We start from the raw sequence: 19,807 nt of genomic DNA, 5'->3' as shown, positions 1-19,807 counted from the left end.
AATGTCACCTTTCTTTCTTTTTCTTTTCTTTTCTTGTTTAGCCATCAGAATTATTGCTGGGGCTCAGTGCCAGCACTCTAAATCCACTGCCCCCTATGGCCATTTGTTCTTTTTTTTCTTCCCCTGTTTTATCTGATAGGAGAGAAAGTGAGAGGGGAGGGGAGAGGGAGAGAGACAGACATCCACACACTGCTTTACTGTTCGTGAAGCATTCCCCTTACATGTGAAGAGCAGAGACTCGAACCTGGGTCCTTGAGCATGTTGATATGTGCACTTAACTGGGTGTGTCACCACCCAGCCCCCGAAATGCCACTTTTTAATGCTACTGGGCACTCTTACAGCATTTCCTGTCTCCTGCATTAAACATTTGGTCCTTGAGAGAGAGGACTGTGTTTGTCTTGTTCTCTACTGCATCTCCAGTGTTTGGCAGAGGGTCTGGTACCAAACCAACTTTTTGCTACTATTTGTTAACTGCATGAATGAATTATTATGCTAATTTCTCAAGAGTGAGGGGGTAGTTGTTAAGTTAGACAGTGCATGAGAAGGGGCTTTTAATTTTGAATACACAATAAAGCTAACAATTTTAATATCACTAATTGGTTTTGTATATTTTCCCCCAACTACTCAAAATTTGAAGTTTGAAGTTAAAACTCGATTTCATGTTATTTTATGAATTTTTTATTGAATGACTAGAATGTACACACAGAAATTATTCCTTCTTATACTTTTCTTAGATGTGGTATAATCATTCAAATTCATGCCCTTAGTTACAAATAAAATCTGTGCTGACTTACTCCAAAGAGTATCCTAGACAAATTGAATTGAGGTCAAATTGAAGCCTATTTGAATTATTTTCAAATGTGTGCTATTCAAAAGCTTTTGTGGAAAAGACGTGTCTGCCATTTTTTGCAGGTTATTTGGGGGCTTAGTGCTGGACATCAAGCGAAAGGCCCCTTGGTATTGGAGTGACTACCGGGATGCACTCAGCTTACAGTGCTTGGCTTCGTTTCTGTTCCTGTACTGTGCTTGCATGTCACCTGTCATCACCTTTGGGGGATTGCTTGGAGAAGCCACTGAGGGGCGCATAGTAAGAACTTTTAACCACTTCCAATGGTCCCAAACAAGACTTGAGATGTATAACATTAGGAAAATTCTCTAGGCTAGGACTAAGGAGGAGTTACTCTTTTTACTGAGCTACTATGGTCTTCTAACTTCATCTTAAGTAACAGCACAGTTTTCCTTTTAAAACAGACTAGGTTTACTTCTGTTTGGATATCAATTCTAGTATCTGATAAGCAAATTGAACTACACATTATCCCAAGGACAGAAGATGATATATTAATGTAATTTAAAAATAAGATCTTAAGGGGACTCAAATGATAAGATGGCTTGAAATGTATGACAGCTTGTAGTGCAAGTGGTATTATTGTGGTTCCTAGATTCTTTTGAATTCTGAATTAAGTCACTCCAAAACAAGACTTAGATGAGTTATGGTATATGGATGGATACAGGCATCTGAATTATCAAAATGTTATCTGTTTACAATGTGTGTATATCACTTTTGCTAAAATGAAATACAAGCAAATGACTTACCAGGACACATAAAAGCTAAGTCAGGAATATGCATAAGCACTCACTACTTTTTATATATGAGCTATGGACTTAATGTTTTTTTTCCTCCTTTCAGAGTGCAATTGAATCCTTATTTGGAGCCTCCATGACAGGAATTGCTTATTCCTTGTTTGCGGGACAGGCTCTCACCATTCTAGGAAGTACTGGGCCAGTCCTTGTGTTTGAAAAAATTTTGTTCAAATTCTGCAAGTAAGAATTTTTTTTTTTTTTTACTATAACTGAATGTGATTGTTGTGCTTTTTAGAGTTGAGTTTCTGGGTCCTAAGTGAGTATATGCAGGCAAATATGATTCTAGACTGTAAAATCCTGTAATTTGGTCGGTCCTATCTCCAGTTTGTATCATACCTAAAGTGCAGATTTCTTAGTCTTGAAGAGCTTTATTAATGTCTTGTAGATATTACTGAAATCTTTTCCCCATGTTATATGTTTGTTTGCCTGATTATTGAAGTATTATTGGCACATATTGGTTTCATATATTCAATATAGTGACCTGATACTTGTATATATTGTAAGATGATCTCCACAATAAGTCTATATTATTGAAGTTTTGAGTTTTTATAAGTCCATTTATTTATCTATTGGATAGAGATAGAGAGGAACTGAGCGAGAAGAGGGAGGAAAAAAGGGAGACATGCAGACCTGCTTCACCACTTCTGAAGGTTCCTCACTGCAAGTGGGGACCAGGTGCTTGAAACTGGATCCTTATGCACTGTAATATTTGTGCTCAATCAGTTGTGGCAACACCTGGTCCCAGCCTGGAGGTTTTTTTTTTTTTTTCTTTATTGAGGGATAATGGTTTATATTCAACAGTAAAATACAAAATAAATAGTTTGTACATGTGTAACATTTTTCAGTTTTCCACATAACAATTCAACCCCCACTAGGTCCTGACATCATGTGCCAGGACCTGAACCCTCACCCCCACCCCAGATTTTTTAATTTCTTTACTGGGGGACTAATGGTTTACAGTTGACAGTAAAATACATTAGTTTGTACATGCACAGCATTTCCACATAATAAAACCCCCACTAGGTCCTCCTCTGCCATCATGTTCCAGGACCTGAACCCTCCCACCCCAAAGTCCTTTTTTTTTCTTCTACTTCTTCTTTATTGGGGGATTAATGTTTTACATTTGACAGTGAATACAGTTTGTGCATGCATAACATTTCTCAGTTTTCCACATAACAATACAGCCCCCACTAGGTCCTCTGTCATCCTTTCCCAGAACTTGTATTCTCCCCCCCCGCCAGAGTCCTTTACATTGGTGCAATAGAGCAACTCCAGTCCAGGTTCTGCTTAAGTGTTTTCCCTTCTGATCTTGTTTTTCAACTTCTATGAGTAGGATCATCCCATATTTATCCTTTTGTTTCTGACTTACCTCACTTTACACGAAGCTCCATCCAAGATGGGGTAAAGGTGAATTCACCATTTTTAATAGCTGAGTACTATTCCATTGTGTATATAGACCACAACTTACTCAGCCACTCATCTGTTGTTGAACACCTAGGTTGCTTCCAGGTTTTGGCTATTAAAAATTGTGCTGATATGAACATAGGTATACACAAATCGTTTTGGATGGGTATGTTTGGTTCTTTAGGATATATGCCCAGGAGAGGAATTGAAGGGTCTTAGGGTAGGTCCACTTCTAGCCTTCTGAGAATTTTCCAGACTGCTCTCCACAGGGGTTGGATCAATTTACATTCCCGCCAGCAGTGCAGGAGGGTTCCTTTGTCCCCACAACCTCTCCAGCATTACTGCTACCTTTTCTGATGTCTGACATTCTCACAGGAGTGAAGTGGTATCTCACTGTTGTCTTTATTTGCATTTCTCTGACAATCAGAGACTTGGAGCATTTTTTCATATGATTGTTGGCCTTTTGAATCTTTTCTTTGATGAACATTCTGGTCATATCCTTTCCCCATTTTTTGATGGGGTCATTTGCTTTTTTTGTTGCTGAATTTGGTAAGCTCCTTATATATTTTGTTTATTAGCCTCTTGTCTGACATGTGGCATGTAAGGATCTTCTTCCATTCTGTAAGGAGTATCTTTGTTTGGGTAGTAGTTTCTTTTGCTATACAGAAGCTTTTTTGATTTGATGTACTCCCATTTGTTTGTTTTTGTTTTAGTCTTCTTTGTAATTGGATTCATATCATTGAAGGTGCCTTTAAAATTTAGATAGAAAAGAGTTCTGCCAATATTTTCCTCTATTTGAAAGTTTCTGGTCTAATATCCAACTGGTTTACAATACTTCTGTGGATTATATGAGATGAATTAACCACATTTCTGACCCTTTGTCTCTTACTGTCACTCACACATGCTTTTTTTTTTACCAACTTTTGTCTTGTTTCAGAGACTATTCTCTTTCATACCTCTCACTGCGAGCTTGTATAGGACTGTGGACCGCCTTCCTGTGTATTGTCCTTGTGGCAACTGATGCCAGTTCCCTTGTCTGCTACATTACCCGCTTCACTGAGGAAGCTTTCGCCTCCCTGATTTGCATTATTTTCATCTATGAAGCAATAGAAAAGTTGATTCACCTGGCAGAGACCTACCCTATCCACATGCACAGCCAGTTGGACCACCTTAGCCTGTATTAGTAAGTATGTTTTCTGTTTGCTTTTTTTTTTTTTATTTGAACATAGGGCCAAAGTTTAATGGTTGATATTGTGTGTCAGACACCACTTTTTATAGCTTCTGTTAAAGTATCTTGGTCTTCTAGGAAACATAGCTCAGAGATGGATGTGGAGACTTAAGTTGGGGACTACGAGGGGAGAATAGACAAATGCTATGATAGAGAGGGTGAATGAAGAGTGAAACCCAGAGGGGACTTGAGAAATGCATGTCCTTTGGTTGCTAGCATTGAGACATATAGACTACATATATAGCAGGGAGAATTCAGGTTGGTTATTGGGAATAACTTGTAGGGGAAGACAAAAATGACATAGCCCTGGCTGGAGTAGACTTTGGGTCTGGATCCTGTCACTGTCATATTAGGTTAATAAAGCTCAACATGTCTTTTAAATGTTAATTCTACTGTTGGTTTTATGGAGCTGATGCCAAGCTAGAGCTCCTCAAGTTTGTTACCTCTTTTTTTTTTGTGACCTCTATTTTTAATATTTTGAAGAATCTACATTTTGTCTTCCATAGAGGTTTAATCAGTTTTATCTTCCTATCACAGCACTAGTCTTAATTTTTAGAGTAGTTTTCAGTTCACAGAATGAACAGAGAATTTCTATGTAACCCCTGTCTGTGCACATCACAGCCTCCTCCACTGTCAGCATTATACCAGAGTGGTACTGTTAGAATCACTGGACCTACACTGACAATCATTATCACTGAAAGTTATAGGTTCCATTAGGGTTCACTTTTGGTGCTGCATGTTCTCTGGGTTTGGACATATTCAGCCTAAAGTATGATATGAAATAGTTTCACTGCCCTAAAAATTCTCTATGCTCTATTTATCTCTCTCTCCACCCAACCCGTATAAACCACTGGTCTTTTTTTACTGCTTCCATAGTTCTGTCATTTCCAAAATGTCATTTAGTTGTAACCATGTATGTAGTCTTTTCAAACTGGTTCCTTTCACTTAGTTTTATGTAGTTCAGAGTTTTCTATGGGGGTCCAGGAGATAGTGCAGTAGATATAGCATTGTACTCCCAAGTAAGAGTTCCCAAGTTCTATCCCTGGCATTGCATGTGCCAGAATGATGATCTGGTAATAAATAAATAAGGAATTCTTCTGCAACTTGTCATGGATTGGTAGCTTATGTCTTTTTTTTTTTTTGCCTCCAGGGTTATTGCTGGGGCTCGGTGTCTGCGCTACAAATCCACTGCTCCTGGAGGGCATTTTTCCCATTTCATTGCCCTTGTTGTTGTTATTATTGTTGCTATTGTTGGATATGACGGAGAGAAATTGAGAGAATGGGGAAGATAGAGAGGGGAAGAGAAAGATGGACACCTGCAGATCTGCTTTATCACCTGTGAGGCAACTCCCCTGCAGTTGGGGAGCCAGGGGCTCCTTAACCCGGTCCCTGCACTTAGCGCCATGTACGCTTAACCCACTGCAATATCCCCCAGCCCCCAGCTTATGTATTTTTAATGCTGAATAACATTTCATGGTCTAGATACACTTCAGTATATCCATTCATCTCTTTTTAAATTTTTTTCCATTTTTATTTGTGATTAATAATTGATTATAATATTTTAAAATTACAATATGTAGTTCCACATGCCTCCCACCACCAAAGTTCTGTGTCCCTACCCTCCCATTTTTAATTTTTTAAATTAAATTTAAAAAATTACCACTAGGGAGAGTTGGGCAGTAGCGCAGCGGGTTAAGCACACGTGTTGTAAAGTGCAAGGACCAGCATAAGGATCCCGGTTCTAGCCCTGGCTCCCCACCTGCAGGGGATTCGCTTCACAAGCAGTGAAGCAGGTCTGCAGGTGTCTATCTTTCTCTCCCCCTCTCTGTCTTCCCCTCCTCTCTCCATTTCTCTCTGTCCTATCTAACAACAACAACATCAATAACAACAATAATAACTAAGACAACAAGGGCAACAAAAGGGAAAATAAATAAAATTTAAAAAATAATAAACTTCAATTAAAAAAAATTCCCACTAGGATTATCACTGGAGTTCAATGCCTATAGTTCAGTGGTAGGCAAATTCACCACTTTCTTTCTCCCTCCCTCCCTTCCTTCCTTCCTTCCTTCCTTCCTTCCTTCCTTCCTTCCTTCCTTCCTTCCTTTTAGAGATAGAGAGGGAAGGAGGGTAGACATAAGACGAGATAGAGACATCTGCAGCACTGCTTCACTACTCTTGAAGATTTCCCTTTGCAAGTGGGGCCCAAGGGCTTAAGCCCAGGTGGTTGGGCATGCTAATGTATGCACTTTATTGTGCATGCCACCACCTGGCCCTTATTCATCTATTAAAGAACAGCTTTGTGGATTCTAAGTTTTGAATTGATTTTTATAATTAAATGCATGCTTTTACTGCTTTCTTAATTATTATAGTGTTTAGAGATTTAAAATGCTTAATTCTGTCATGCTCATTAAATTCAAAGATTAAAATTGATGGCAGTGGAGGTGTCAGTTGAGGCTACTGGGAGTCTACATGCTGAGCTGGGAGGCAACATGATGACTATAGGACAGGCCTGCTGCCTATGGAAAGGGAGGCTTAGGGAAACCAGGGAACGGCCAAGGTAGTAGAATATCATCAGGAGTAATATAGCATCAGGAAGTATTTGCATCACAATTCCAGGAGGCTCCAATTTTTAGAATAATAATTTTTCAGGGTATGGGGCCCAAGATAATCTAGGCTTAGAAGCTAATTGTTACTTGGGGGCATCAGCCGTGCTTGTTCTATATATTTAGTTTCATAGGTAGAATCCAAGTGATAAAAACTAAGCAAGAATCTAAAAATAACTAAAATAGAAATACTTTTGGGGTGGGGACAGGCAGTGGCACACCTAGTTGAGTACACAAAGTACCAAGCACAAGGACCCAGGTTCAAGCTTCCACTGCTCACCTGCAGGGAGGACTCTTCACTGAAGGAAAGTGAAGAAGGTCTGCAGGTGTCTGTCATTTTTCTCTTCCTTTCTCTCTCTCCCCTATCAACTTCTTTCTGTCCTATCAAAGAAAATAGAAAAAGAAAAGAGAAGAAAAAAATAGTTGCTGCAAGCAGTGGATTTGTGGTGCTGGCACTGAGCCCCAGTGATAGCTCTGGTAGCAGTTAAAAAAGGGGGAGGGGATTATTTTTAAAAACCAAGCAAGAAAACATGCAGAGCTAATTTTGGGCACATCAGCTATCAAGTTTGGCTGTCAGCACAGTTTAATCCGAGACCCACACATTAATTTTATTACATCTTTAGTAATGACTGACTAAAAAAATCAGGTTCTGATTGGCCTAGAGATGGGCCTCAACCAATAAAACCATCCTCAGATCTGAAGTGGGTAATGAGGAAACAAGCCAGGTTCTGACAGAGCCTCTAGTTTAGTTATGGCTAAAAATATTTTCTTTAATACTTAACTGCTTTGCTCAGGATTCTGTTTTGTTTTTCCTGTCAGCTGCAGGTGTACTATCCCAGAGAATCCTAACAATCACACTCTACAGTATTGGAAGGACCATAACATTGTGACAGCAGAAGTTCACTGGGCTAACCTTACTGTCACTGTAAGTCTGAGAGCTGGAAGATACCTTAGTAAACTCTGAAAATTCAGAAAACAAACATTACTATATATATATTGACTTTCTTTTTCCCTTTAAAAGTCTCTTGGACATAAAGGGAAAAGAAAGGTACTTCCCTCTCCTCTCCCATATGTACAGTGCCCAGTGACCATGGTGCAGATCTGTGGAGATGAAGCCAGACAGGGAAAGGGGAGTAACAGATCCAAGATATGTGATGTGTGAAGAACATTCACATTTGGAAATCCACTGTAATAAAAAACTGTGCAATTTTCTAGCAACCTCCCAGAATTTCATATTTATAAAAACAGTACTGTTTTCATTTTCATAGTGTCTAAGGCCCATAAGTAGTCACCCTAGCTGGAAGAGAGCCTGTGCAGGCAAGAGCCCCACAAATCTGAGGAGGCAAGTGGGTACTGCTGGTTGTTAGTGTTCCTGCAGCAGAATGGTAGACTTAGAAGGAAGCAGCTCTTTCTTCTCTTACACCTGCTTCTGTCACTCAGAATGTTTGTTTTTCTAGGAATGCCAGGAAATGCATGGAGAGTTCATGGGTTCTGCGTGTGGCCGTCATGGACCTTACACTCCTGATGTGCTCTTCTGGTCCTGCATTCTCTTTTTCACCACCTTCATCCTTTCAAGTACCTTAAAGACATTTAAGACAAGCCGCTATTTCCCAACCAGAGTAGGTAGCATGATCATGTATTTGTTTTGTGTTGAAATTCTAACTTAACAGAGCTTATTCTTAGCTTCCATATTGCTTGATGACCTACACCGTGGCATCTTATTTTTTTCTAGCATCTGCAGCCTCCTTCATTAATATTAGGTGTGGAATGAGTTAATACTTAAAAGATTTTTAATTTAAAAGTACTGGGTGAGTTTAAACTTGTAGAGTTCTCTAAAAGTTATTGTATCACCTCCAAGATGCTAAGACTTGTAGAATCCAATCGCACAATATGGATCCCAGATAGACTACATTGTAATGATTGCTTTGGATAAATAAGGGTCTCTAAAGTCCCCTCCTAGGGATGATTCTTAAAATACTTTAGGAAACCATTGGTTATGTTGACTGCAGCAATCCAAATGTTACTGACTTGGTTTAGCATAACTGTTCAAAGCCTCAACATCTCTCTGATGGAGATGCCTTTGTAATGTGACCAATTTTGGTAGGACAGAATTAGAGGCTAAGTGTAAGAATGGCTACAGAGTGTGTTTCTTTAAAAAAAAACTTAAATCAGGAAGGAGTGATGCTTTTTCTTTTCTTTTTTAAAATTTTTTATTTAAGAAAGGATTAATGAACAAAAACATAAGGTAGGAGGGGTACAACTCCACACAATTCCCACCACCCAATCCCCATAAGCCACTCCCTCCCATGATAGCTTTCCCATTCTCTAGCCCTCTGGGAGCATGGACCCAGGGTCGTTGAGGGTTGCAGAAGGTAGAAGGTCTGGCTTCTGTAATTGCTTCCCCGCTGAACATGGGCGTTGACTGGTTGGTCCATACTCCCAGTCTGCCTCTCTCTTTCCCTAGTAAGGTGTGTCTCTGGGGAAGCTGAGCTCCAGGACACATTGGTGGGGTCTTCGATCCAGGGAAGCCTGGCCAGCATCCTGCTGGCATCTGAAACCTGGTGATTGAAAAGAGAGTAACAATTTGTTGAGCAATCATGGATCCCAAGCTTGGAATAGTGGAGAGGAAGTGTTAGGGAGGTACTCACTGCAAACTCTAGTGTATTTCTGCTTTCAGGTATATATTTTGCAGTAGTTTATGGATACGTGTGCACATAAGCTCTCTCTCACAGAAACTGGTGTATATCTAGGTTATGGGACTTTGTTAGAAAGTGAACTACCTGAGATGAAATTAGAGTGTACTATAAAAGGAAAGGTCTCACCCGAGTAATGAAGCTGAGTGATGCTTTTTCTTTAGGTGACATTTCAATTAGGCACATTTGTGGAGCAAGATCTGTGAATGGGTAGGGGCTTTGTAACATTTGATTAACTATTTACATCTAACTAAAACACTTCCTTCACTGAGTTTACACTGTAGACAAGGGAGGTGCATAGTAAATAAGTTCTAGGTTCTTCCTGGATTGGACGAATAATTACATGGTAATTACTGATTATTCATCTAAGTGGTATGAGGAATACAGAAAGAAATTTAGTACATGATTTATTTTTTAAAATTTTTTAATATTTATTTATTTCCTTTTTGTTGCCCTTGTTGTTTTTATTGTTGTTGTAGTTATTATTGCTGTTGATGTCATCATTGTTGGGTAGGACAAAGAGAAGTGGAGAGAGGAGGGGAAGACAAAGAAGGGGAAAGAAAGATAGACACCTGGAGACCTGCTTCACCACCTGTGAAGTGACTCCCCTGCAGGTGGGGAGCTGGGTGCTCGAACCAGGATCCTTATGCCAGTCCTTGTGCTTTGCGCCATGTGCGCTTAACCCGCTGTGCTACTGCCCGACTCCGATCCTGCTAATTCTGTCTTTAGCCTCATTTATTCTATTCTGTCTCCCCTCTACTGTTTTCTGGAGTTCATCTGTTTTGTTACCCTGTTCTGATACTGTTTTAACTTGTTCAGCTAGTTGTGTTTTTAGCTCAGCTATTTCAGCTTTCAGCTCTCTAATAACCTTGAGATAATTAGTGTTTTCTTCCAGAGTCTCACTTGTTGTTTCTGCATTTCTGATGACAATTCTTTCAAACTCTTTACTCATTCCTGTGGTTATTTCCTTAACTAGTGTTTAGTTGTTGACCTCATTATTTTGTGTTTCATCCTTTGGGGGGCTTTTAGCTAGACTCTTGTCCTGCTTCATTTCTCCAATATTTCTTCTTGTTGGTTTAACCATTCTATGTAGGATGTTATGAGGTCCCTCTCTCAGTACTTTTCAAATTACTGATCACTATTGCCTGGATTGACTTGTGTCTAAGTAAGGTAATTAAAGGGTTCATAGTTGTGGAAGTTAACAGTTGTTTCAATAGTATTTTAATCCCTGATTTGGAACTCAGTGGCTTAAAAGCCTCTTTTGTGCTTTTTCTTCCATGTAGGCTATGGGAGCTTGAGGGCTTTTAAATTATAAGTAGGCTTCTTAGCTTAATCACTGACTCCTGACCAAGAGATAAAGCAGGGTGGGGCAGAGATAATCCAGTGGTTATGTAAAGAGACTCTCACAGCCCCATTGCTATGCCACCTAGGTATAGATCTTCTCCTGAGTTTCCTGTTTATTTCTCTGTCCCCTGGTGTGAGCAAAGGGCCTCCCCTCCACTGCTCCAGATTCTGAGGGTAGCAGCAATGGAGACTCACAGTTGCATTTGGTGAGTCCCAGGGGAGTCCTCTCCTCCCTTCAGCTGTCTTTTTGTTGGTGAAACAGACTGGAGGTGGTGTCTCAACTGGTAAACTGCTGGACTGTTACCAGCCACTTAATCTCTCCCTAGGCTCCTCTCTGTCCACGAGCCATACATATTTGCACTCATGGGTGATTTGGTGGGTTCCTGAAGTCGTTCTAGTCCTGTCTTGTTGCAGTTCCAGGTGGTGTCCTTTGGTATTCCTAGTTGACCGGGGAGAGAAGAGGAGAGAAACACAGCTGCTGCTGCTCTGTAGCCCTGCGTCCAGAAGTAGTACATGCTTTCTGTTGACAGAAAGGAAAGGGGAAACACCACATGAGACAGTAGTAAATAGTAAACAGCTGGATGCGAACCTGGCATCTTAACTGTTCAGAAGAGAGAGGATCACTGGGTTCTAGGATGGTGAAGGTGGGTTTTGTGATGGGATCGCTGCATGTTGATTAAAATGTATGTAACAAAAATGACTAATAACAAAAAAGGAAAGGGAGCTACAAACAGGTTTCAGAGGAAAGTAAGACTAAGGCATCAGGGATACTGCATGTAGCTAAAATATATTTTGCTCTTTCTGTTGGAAGTTCAGATTAAGGTAGGCACTGAGCATTTGGAAAGTATAATATTTTCTTAGAGCTAAAATAAACTACAAAATAGGATATTCCTCCTAGGGACAAAATAATGATAAATAGTATATATAGAGAGAAATCATTGATGAAGAAATCATATTAAGTAAGATAAGTCAGAAACAAAAGGATGAATGTGGGATGATCTCACCCATAAACAGAAGTTTAAAAACAAGATTTTAGAAGGGAAAACACTAAGCAGGACTTAGATTGGAGTTGGTATATTGTCCCAAATAAAAGGCTCTGGGGTGGGGGGAAGGTTCAGGTCCTGGAACATGATGGCAGAGGACCTAGTGGGGGTTGAATTGTTATGTGGAAAACTGGGAAATGTTACACATGCATAAACTATTGTGTTTTGCTGTCAACTGTAAACCATTAATGCCCCAATATAGAAATTTAAAAATAAATAAATAAATAAATAACAAATCATTGAGAAGAGTACAGAAGTGCTGGGGTGAGGGTGGCAACCAGTTTTAAGCAGGGTCAGAAAAGATCAACAAGAAAGTAATAAATTGATGAACATGAAGGAGGTGAAGGAACTGCCCAAGAAGTTACCTGGAGCTATTACCATAAAGGACTCTGGGAGAGGAGGGCATGGAAAAGTCTGGAGAGGGTTTTGGAGGGCCAGTGCACAGTGGCAGCGAAGGACCTAAGTTGGGTGGTAGGAGTAGTGCAGGCATCTATCACGAGGAGCTAAAATATTATACCCATGTATAAATGATTAAAATGGGTTGTGGCCAAAAAGAAAAAGAAAAAAGAAAAAGTTCCTTGGAGGCAGGCTTTCAGGGTAGATGGATGAGCAAGTACAACCCATAGGTGGGTGCAAGCCTGGCACATTTAAGGAACAACAGTTATATGTGACTGGGACATAGTACATGAGGGAGTTGGGATTGGAGAGTTGTTTGTGTAACTTCATAGGCCAGGAAGGTCTTTTGGGTTTTTAATTCAGTGAAATGAGGAATCATTTTAGAGTGTTGAAGATGACTGGCATGATCTGATTGATAGTTGAAATGATCACTCCAGTAACGTTATATATACATTTGCCTCCAGAGTTATCACTGGGGCTTGGTGTTAGCACTATAAATCCACTACTCCTACTCCGGGAGGCCATTTTTTCCTTTTTTATAGGATAAGACAGAGAGAAATGGAGAGAGGAGGGGAAGTCAGAGAGGGGGAGAGAAAGACACCTGCAGACCTGCTTCACCGCTTGTGAAGTGCCCCCTGCCCCCGCAGGTAGGGAGCTGGGGCCTTGAACCAGGATCTCTGAGCTACATTATGTATTTATTTAAATAAGAGAGAGAGAGAGAGAGAGAGAGAAAGAGAGACAGAGAGAGAGGAGTGCTGCTCACCTCTGGTTTATGGTGGTGTTGGGGATTAAACCTGTGATCTCAGACTCTAAGGCATAAAAGTCTTTTGCATAATCATTATGCTACCTCCTCAGCCTCACTCCAGTGACTCTAAAGATGGTCAGAAACAAAGTTAGGAAGCTGATGCAGTTACCCAAAGAAAGGTAATAGTTGCTTTGATCTGAGTAGGTGCAGTGAAATTGGAAAGAAGTGATTCATGTGTGTTCTCAAGATACGGACAGTGGGATTTGCATCAGAGGGATTTCATATTGTGTTTGATATTTGAAGTGGAAAGGAGTTGATACTACTACTGAAATTCTTTGCTTGTGTAAGTGAACTTTGGATGGCCCCAGAAAATCTGAAAATTATTGCCTAAATATTTTCTTTAAGATTATTTATTTATTTATTTATGAGAAAGATAGGAGGAGAGAGAGAAAGAACCAGGTATCACTCTGGTACATGTGCTGCCAGGGATTGAACTTGGAACCTCATGCTTGAGAATCCAGTGCTTTGCGCCACCTCCCAGACCACTGCCTAAATCTTAAATTTGTCTTAATGCTCTGAATAGAATCTTCAGAGGTGGTTACATTAGAGTTTGTCTTAAATTTGTCTTAATGCTCGGAATACAATCTTCAGAGGTGGTTACATTAGAGTTTGTCAGAGAGTTTCTTTCTGGCCATATCCACATAATATCTATATGTATATAGTTGCTTAAATACTATTGCATTAATTCTACCTCAGAATGTTTTTGACTTTTATAATACTAAATTATTTTCTACTATATTTGGCTAACATACCTTTCCATCCTTTCTCATGCCAGGTACGCTCCATGGTGAGTGACTTTGCAGTTTTCCTTACTATCTTCACTATGGTGATTGTTGATTTTTTGATTGGAGTTCCATCACCAAAGCTTCAAGTTCCCAGTGTGTTCAAGGTAATAGATCTCAGGGTTTAAGGTACTTTCGTGTAGTTCCATTGATTCTGGTTCTGAGTTGATTTCAAAGGCCTTTCCATATCTTAATAATGACTTGTATTATTATTATTATTATTATTTACCAGAGCAATGATCAGCTCTAGCTTATGGAAGTGTGAGGATTTGAACCTGAGACTTCAGAACCTCAGGCATGAAAGTCTCTTTTCATAACCATTATGCTATCTACTCCTCCCCCTTCCCGGCATAATGATTTCTTAGTCCTGAATCTGAACCTTATTTCTTGATCCTCACCCTTAGGGGCTGAGAAGTGGTGCACTTGGTTGAGTGCACATGTTATAATGTGCAAGGACCTGGGTTCAAGCCCCCACTTCTCACCTATAGGGGGAAAGCTTCACAAGTGGTGAAGTAGGGCTGCAGGCATCTCTTTGTTTCTCTTCCTCTCTGTCTCCCCCTTCCTTCTCAATGTCTGGCTGTCTTTATCCACTAAGTAAAGATAATAATAAAAAAAGAAAACCTGGGTAAAAGTAAGAAAATTCAGTGAATGGAAAAACCTAAGATTGTTTAGTGAATGAAAAGCATTATTTATTATCATTATACTATTTAGTATTTTTAATAAGATTTAAAGGAATGGAATATGCACACTTGTATCAATATTTACCAGATATTGTAGAAACATAGTTTCCTGGAACAAGTCTGGTTAATAGTATTTTCATTGACCATCAACTGTCTAAGGCCACTGGGGAGGTCAAAAGTTATCTGTAGGACTCAGTCATCCCCCTCAAAGGATCTTGTGGTGGGAGAAGGTGAGCTGCTTGGGAAGCCTCTTTAAGAGTCTTCCAAGAAGCCTTCTGGTTCCCTGCCAGAGTGACATCTCTTCAGTATTATTCATGTTTGTTGGTATAACTATAATATTTTCCCATAAACCTATATACAATATGAAATAAATGAATACATAGCAATTCAGAATCTGTTTACTTTTGGGGGCACCCTGTAAACAGAAGATGGAAAAACCTGAGCTTGGTCCCATAGATGCCCACAGAGTGAAGGAGAGAGAGAACCTGGGTATTCTCAGTGGGCTGAGAGGAATTCTGGAATGAGAGTATAAGAGATTGAGAAGGGGAGGAAGACAGGAATCAAAGCTTCTCTATTTTATAGTTGGGCTCTGGATGCCCACTTACCTCTCTCTATTTCTGCTTCTCCCCCCCTTCCCTAAAGTAGTTAAAAATAATATCTTGTTACATATTACCTGAAAAGAATTAATTTTGTTTAAATTTCTAAACTACCATCAGTTATAACATTGTAGATTTAAAAACACCCTATTAAAAACTGCTGAGAATATGTCATTCTCACCTCTGTGTGAATGAGCATCATCAGCTTTTTCTCTAATACCTTGCTGAGGACAACAGTGCAGAAGGAAGGATTGATTTGGGAGTAATAAACAGTGCTTGGAAAGGTTCCCCGATGGGTACTGAATTTCTGGGACATCTGAGAAGAATATATAATGTCTGGGAGGTAGGAGAGAGATGAGAAAGGGAAATGAAATAATATCAATGAAAGTGTTGCTTATTGGCAGGATTTCATTTCAGGGAATAGAACAGGAATTTTCTTCCTTTTTTTCCTTCTCTGTTACACACACACACACACACACACACACACACACACACACACCAGAAATTAAGGCCCAATCTGAAAACTAGTACTATTTACCATTAGTTAGTTAAAGTTAGTCAAGAGTTAAGCTTTTGGATTGAGCTGAAATTTTAACTACCACTTAGAATATGGTTACTAAGGAAACATAGATTCCATAAACATTTAGAACCTACCTCATTCATATTTTGGGATCTGGTGACATTATTGAAGTCTTTTAATTATAGAAACTATGAAACCACATATTTTGGATGTAATGCTCTTTGTTTTGTTCATTGAATTTGGATTAGCTTTGGCCAGTTTATATCCCTAGTCATTTATCCTTCAGCACTTCTTGCCAAACAAGGTTAATTTCTCCTCCCTGGGATACTCTGGGATTTTGAGAGCCTTGAAGATTTTTTTTTTCCCCTCCAGGATCAGTGTTTGCACTACAAATCCACTGCTCCTGGAGGCCATTTTCCCCATTTTTGTTGCCCTTGTTGTGCTCTTGTTGTGTTACTGCTATTGTTTTTGTTGGATAGGACAGAGAGAAATTGAGAGAGGAGGAGAAGACAGAGAGGTGGAGAGTAAGATAGATACCTGCAGACCTGCTTGTGAAGCAACTCCCCTGCAGGTGGGGACCTGGGGGCTGGAACTGGGATCCTCATGCCAGTCCGTGCACTTTGCGCCATGTGTGCCTAACCCACTGCACTGCTGTCCACCCCCACCCACCCCTGAGAGTTTTTGTATGTCATGACCATCCCAACAAGGTTTTTGAAGAGGAAACATTAAGCAAGTTCCCAAATTCAGCAGTCTTGAGCATCTCTTTCAAGTCTCTGGTACAATCCCTCCTGTTCTACTGCTAAAGGCAGAATATTTTTGGAATTTCATCTAACCTCATGGGATTACATGCAGCTGACTCTAGCTTGCTTTTATTTATGTTATAGATATACATTTTATGGTTTCTGAAAGGTAAAAGGAAAATAAAGTTATTTATATTTGTCTTTGGAAGTCATTACAGTCTTGGCAAAAGATTTTGTAAATTGTATTTACTTGGACTAATGATAAGTAAAGTTATTTTCTCTGTACACCAGGGCTTGGAGAATTGGGGGAAGGAAGTAGAGGATTAATGAATATTTCACAGGAATTTGGTAACTGATTCTTTCAAAGGGGATTTCAAAAAAGGTCATAGATGTCCTTAGGAATTAATTTATTTCATGTTTTTTGTTTGTTTTAAGGATTCTCACTCCTATAAAAAATTTGATGTGCTTCTGTTTGATCTTTTTTTGCTCTAATGACTATTGCTAACTGAAAAATACAAAAATAAAGCCTTGTTTTTCTCCTTTTAGCCAACAAGGGATGATCGAGGGTGGATTATTAGTCCCATTGGCCCCAATCCCTGGTGGACTGTAATAGCAGCAATTATCCCAGCACTTCTCTGTACTATCTTAATATTCATGGACCAGCAGATCACAGCTGTCATCATTAATAGGAAGGAACACAAGCTCAAGGTAACAAGAAGTTCTGACCTAAAAGAGCTAATGGCAGCCTATTATAATCAATTTTAATTCTAAAGTAAGTCCATTTATCAGAAACTGTAGAATCTGGATAAAAGCAGTCATGGAAGAAGTTTATAAGGAATTTCTAGAGGTTTCTAATCTCTATACTAATGACAAATAGTGATTTGGAGATTAAGCTATAAAACATGATATGGTGGGCCAGAAACTTAGATCCCACTACTCTCTTCTCTCTCTCTCTCTTTTTTTAAAGAATTTATTTATTCATTCATGAGAAAGATAGGCAGAGAAAGAAAGAACCAGGTATCACTCTGGTACATGTGCTGCTGGGGATTTAACCCAGAACCCCATGGTTGAGAATCTGATGCTTTATCCACTGTGCCACCTCCCAGACCACCTATCCACTCTTCTCAAACTGAGGGGGAAATAAGTGGACAGAATCCTTAGTAGCTGTCCTTTAGTAGCTTGCTTCCTAATGTTCAGGTCTGGGCTTGGACCATTGTAATCTAGAGGCAGCTATTCTGCCATTGGTGTCCATTACAGAGGTTTATATAGTAAACCTTAAACGTGTGAATTCTAGAGTGGTAGGGTCCATTTTAGTGCATTAGTTAATGCAAGATTTCATGCTTTCTCTCCATTTCTTGCCCTTAGGGTAATATCTATCCACATTTGGCAAGGTTCTGGGAGTGTTTGTAGAAATTTGATAAAGATAAATTTGATAAGTCTTCAACTCTTGCAATGTCTGTCATCTAGAATGTTTAAAATGTGACTTTTTTTTTTACACTAACAAGAAAGGACAGATTTTTATGTGAGATTTGGGAGCACTTAGGTAAAGAGTGTATATAGTGTATATTGGCATGCACAGGGCAGACTAAGATTCCCTTTTTCTTTGTTAGCTCCAAACTAGGGAATCAAGAATTCTGGGATCCATTTCCCTTCCTTCTTACCCATTCTGAGATTTACCTCATTGTTCTATGCCCCACAGATAGTGATGGAGATTCTGTTTCCCTACAGAAAGGCTGTGGCTACCACTTGGACTTGTTGATGGTGGCCATAATGCTGGGTGTCTGCTCCATCATGGGCCTTCCCTGGTTTGTGGCTGCAACTGTCCTGTCTATCACACATGTGAACAGTCTCAAACTGGAATCTGAGTGCTCTGCTCCTGGAGAACAACCTAAATTCTTGGGTATTCGAGAGCAGAGAGTAACAGGTCTTATGATCTTTGTGTTGATGGGCTGCTCAGTCTTCATGACAGCTGTATTAAAGGTAATCACTCATTTGTTTGTTAAGCAAGTACTGAACATCCAGTTTGTGCTAGCACAGGTACAAGAATACAATGGTATACCAAGCACACAACATACACAAATGTCTGCACCAAAAGAGCATATTTTAGTGGGTTAAGACAGATAATATGTAGTTAAGAAAGCTCCTTAAGATAGTAAACACAAAATGACAGAATATGATAAATGATGTAGAAAATACATATACTCAGGGCCGGGTGGTGGTGCACCTGGTTGAGTGCACATGTTACAATGTGAAAGGACCTGGGTTTGAGCCCCTGACCTCCACCTGTAGTGGGAAAGCTTTGCAAGTGGTGAAGCAGTGCTGCAAGGGTCTCTCTTGCTCTCTATCTCCCTAACCGTCTCCATTTCTGGCTGTCTCTATGCAACAAATAAAGATTTAAAAAAAATACATATGCTCTGTAGTACTACAGAGCATTACTGGAGCATTGTTAGAAGACCTCTCTGTAGAGTGGGCATTCAAAATGAGATGGAGCCAGCCCTAGGATGGATGGTGAAGGTGACACAGGGAAATGGGAGGCAAGTACCCTAGTCAGTCTTGAGGTGAGAAAGAGTGACGTGTTCTAAGAAATATTAGGACCATGTGATTCCAGAATATTAAGTGATGTTACAAGTGCGCAATGAGATCAGACTGAAGAGTGCAGTGGGGACATCTTTTTTTTTTAATTTATAAAAAGGAAACACTGAAAAAACCATAGGATAAGAGGGGTACAACTCCACACAATTCCCACCACCAGAACTCCATATCCCATACCCTCCCTTGATAGCTTTCCTGTTCTTTAACCCAAGGTCATTGTGGGATGCAGAAGTTGGAAGGTCTGGCTTCTGTAACTGCTTCCCTGCTGAACATGGGCATTGACAGGTCGATCCATACTTCCAACATGCATCTCTCTTTCCCTAGTGGGGCAGGGTTCTGGGGAATCGGAGCTCCAGGACACATTGGTGGAGTTGTCTGTCCAGAGAAGTCTGGTTGGCATCATGCTAGCATCTGGAACCTGGTGGCTGAAAAGAGAGTTAGCATATAAAGCCAAACAAGTTGTTGACTAATCGTGAATTTAAAGGCTGGAGTAGTGCAGATGAAGAGTGTGTGGGGGGGTGTCTTCATTCTGTAGATAGCTAGTAGGCATATTTTAGTTATATTCCAAAGGGCCTGTGGCTATACTAGTTTTTTTTTTTTTTTCCAGTGGGGAGATCTTTTAAGGTCATCTTTGAAGAGTTTTAATAGGAAAACAACATGAGCCATTTAGTCTTTCAAGAAGATCACTCTGGTTGATGTCTACAGAATAATTGTTATAGGACTGGAAAAATAGAATTAAA

At 39.8% G+C, this 19,807-nt stretch overlaps 1 protein-coding gene across 1 annotated transcript in view; it reads left to right on the top strand.

Moving 5' to 3' along the window:
* Positions 1-19,807, top strand: part of SLC4A8 (solute carrier family 4 member 8) — an 85,913-nt gene that overhangs the window by 44,471 nt on the left and 21,635 nt on the right. The window contains exons 11-18 of the mRNA XM_060195349.1: positions 913-1,087; positions 1,688-1,821; positions 3,983-4,228; positions 7,696-7,801; positions 8,334-8,495; positions 13,933-14,046; positions 17,022-17,183; positions 18,204-18,455. Coding sequence (XP_060051332.1) covers positions 913-1,087; positions 1,688-1,821; positions 3,983-4,228; positions 7,696-7,801; positions 8,334-8,495; positions 13,933-14,046; positions 17,022-17,183; positions 18,204-18,455 — 1,351 coding nt within the window. The remainder of the gene's footprint in view (positions 1-912; positions 1,088-1,687; positions 1,822-3,982; positions 4,229-7,695; positions 7,802-8,333; positions 8,496-13,932; positions 14,047-17,021; positions 17,184-18,203; positions 18,456-19,807) is intronic.

The sequence above is a fragment of the Erinaceus europaeus genome, chromosome 7, assembly GCF_950295315.1.
Source record: "Erinaceus europaeus chromosome 7, mEriEur2.1, whole genome shotgun sequence".
Taxonomy (NCBI): domain Eukaryota; kingdom Metazoa; phylum Chordata; class Mammalia; order Eulipotyphla; family Erinaceidae; genus Erinaceus; species Erinaceus europaeus.
Note: the sequence above shows the minus strand (reverse complement) of the source record. Positions and strands in the feature narration are given on the sequence as shown.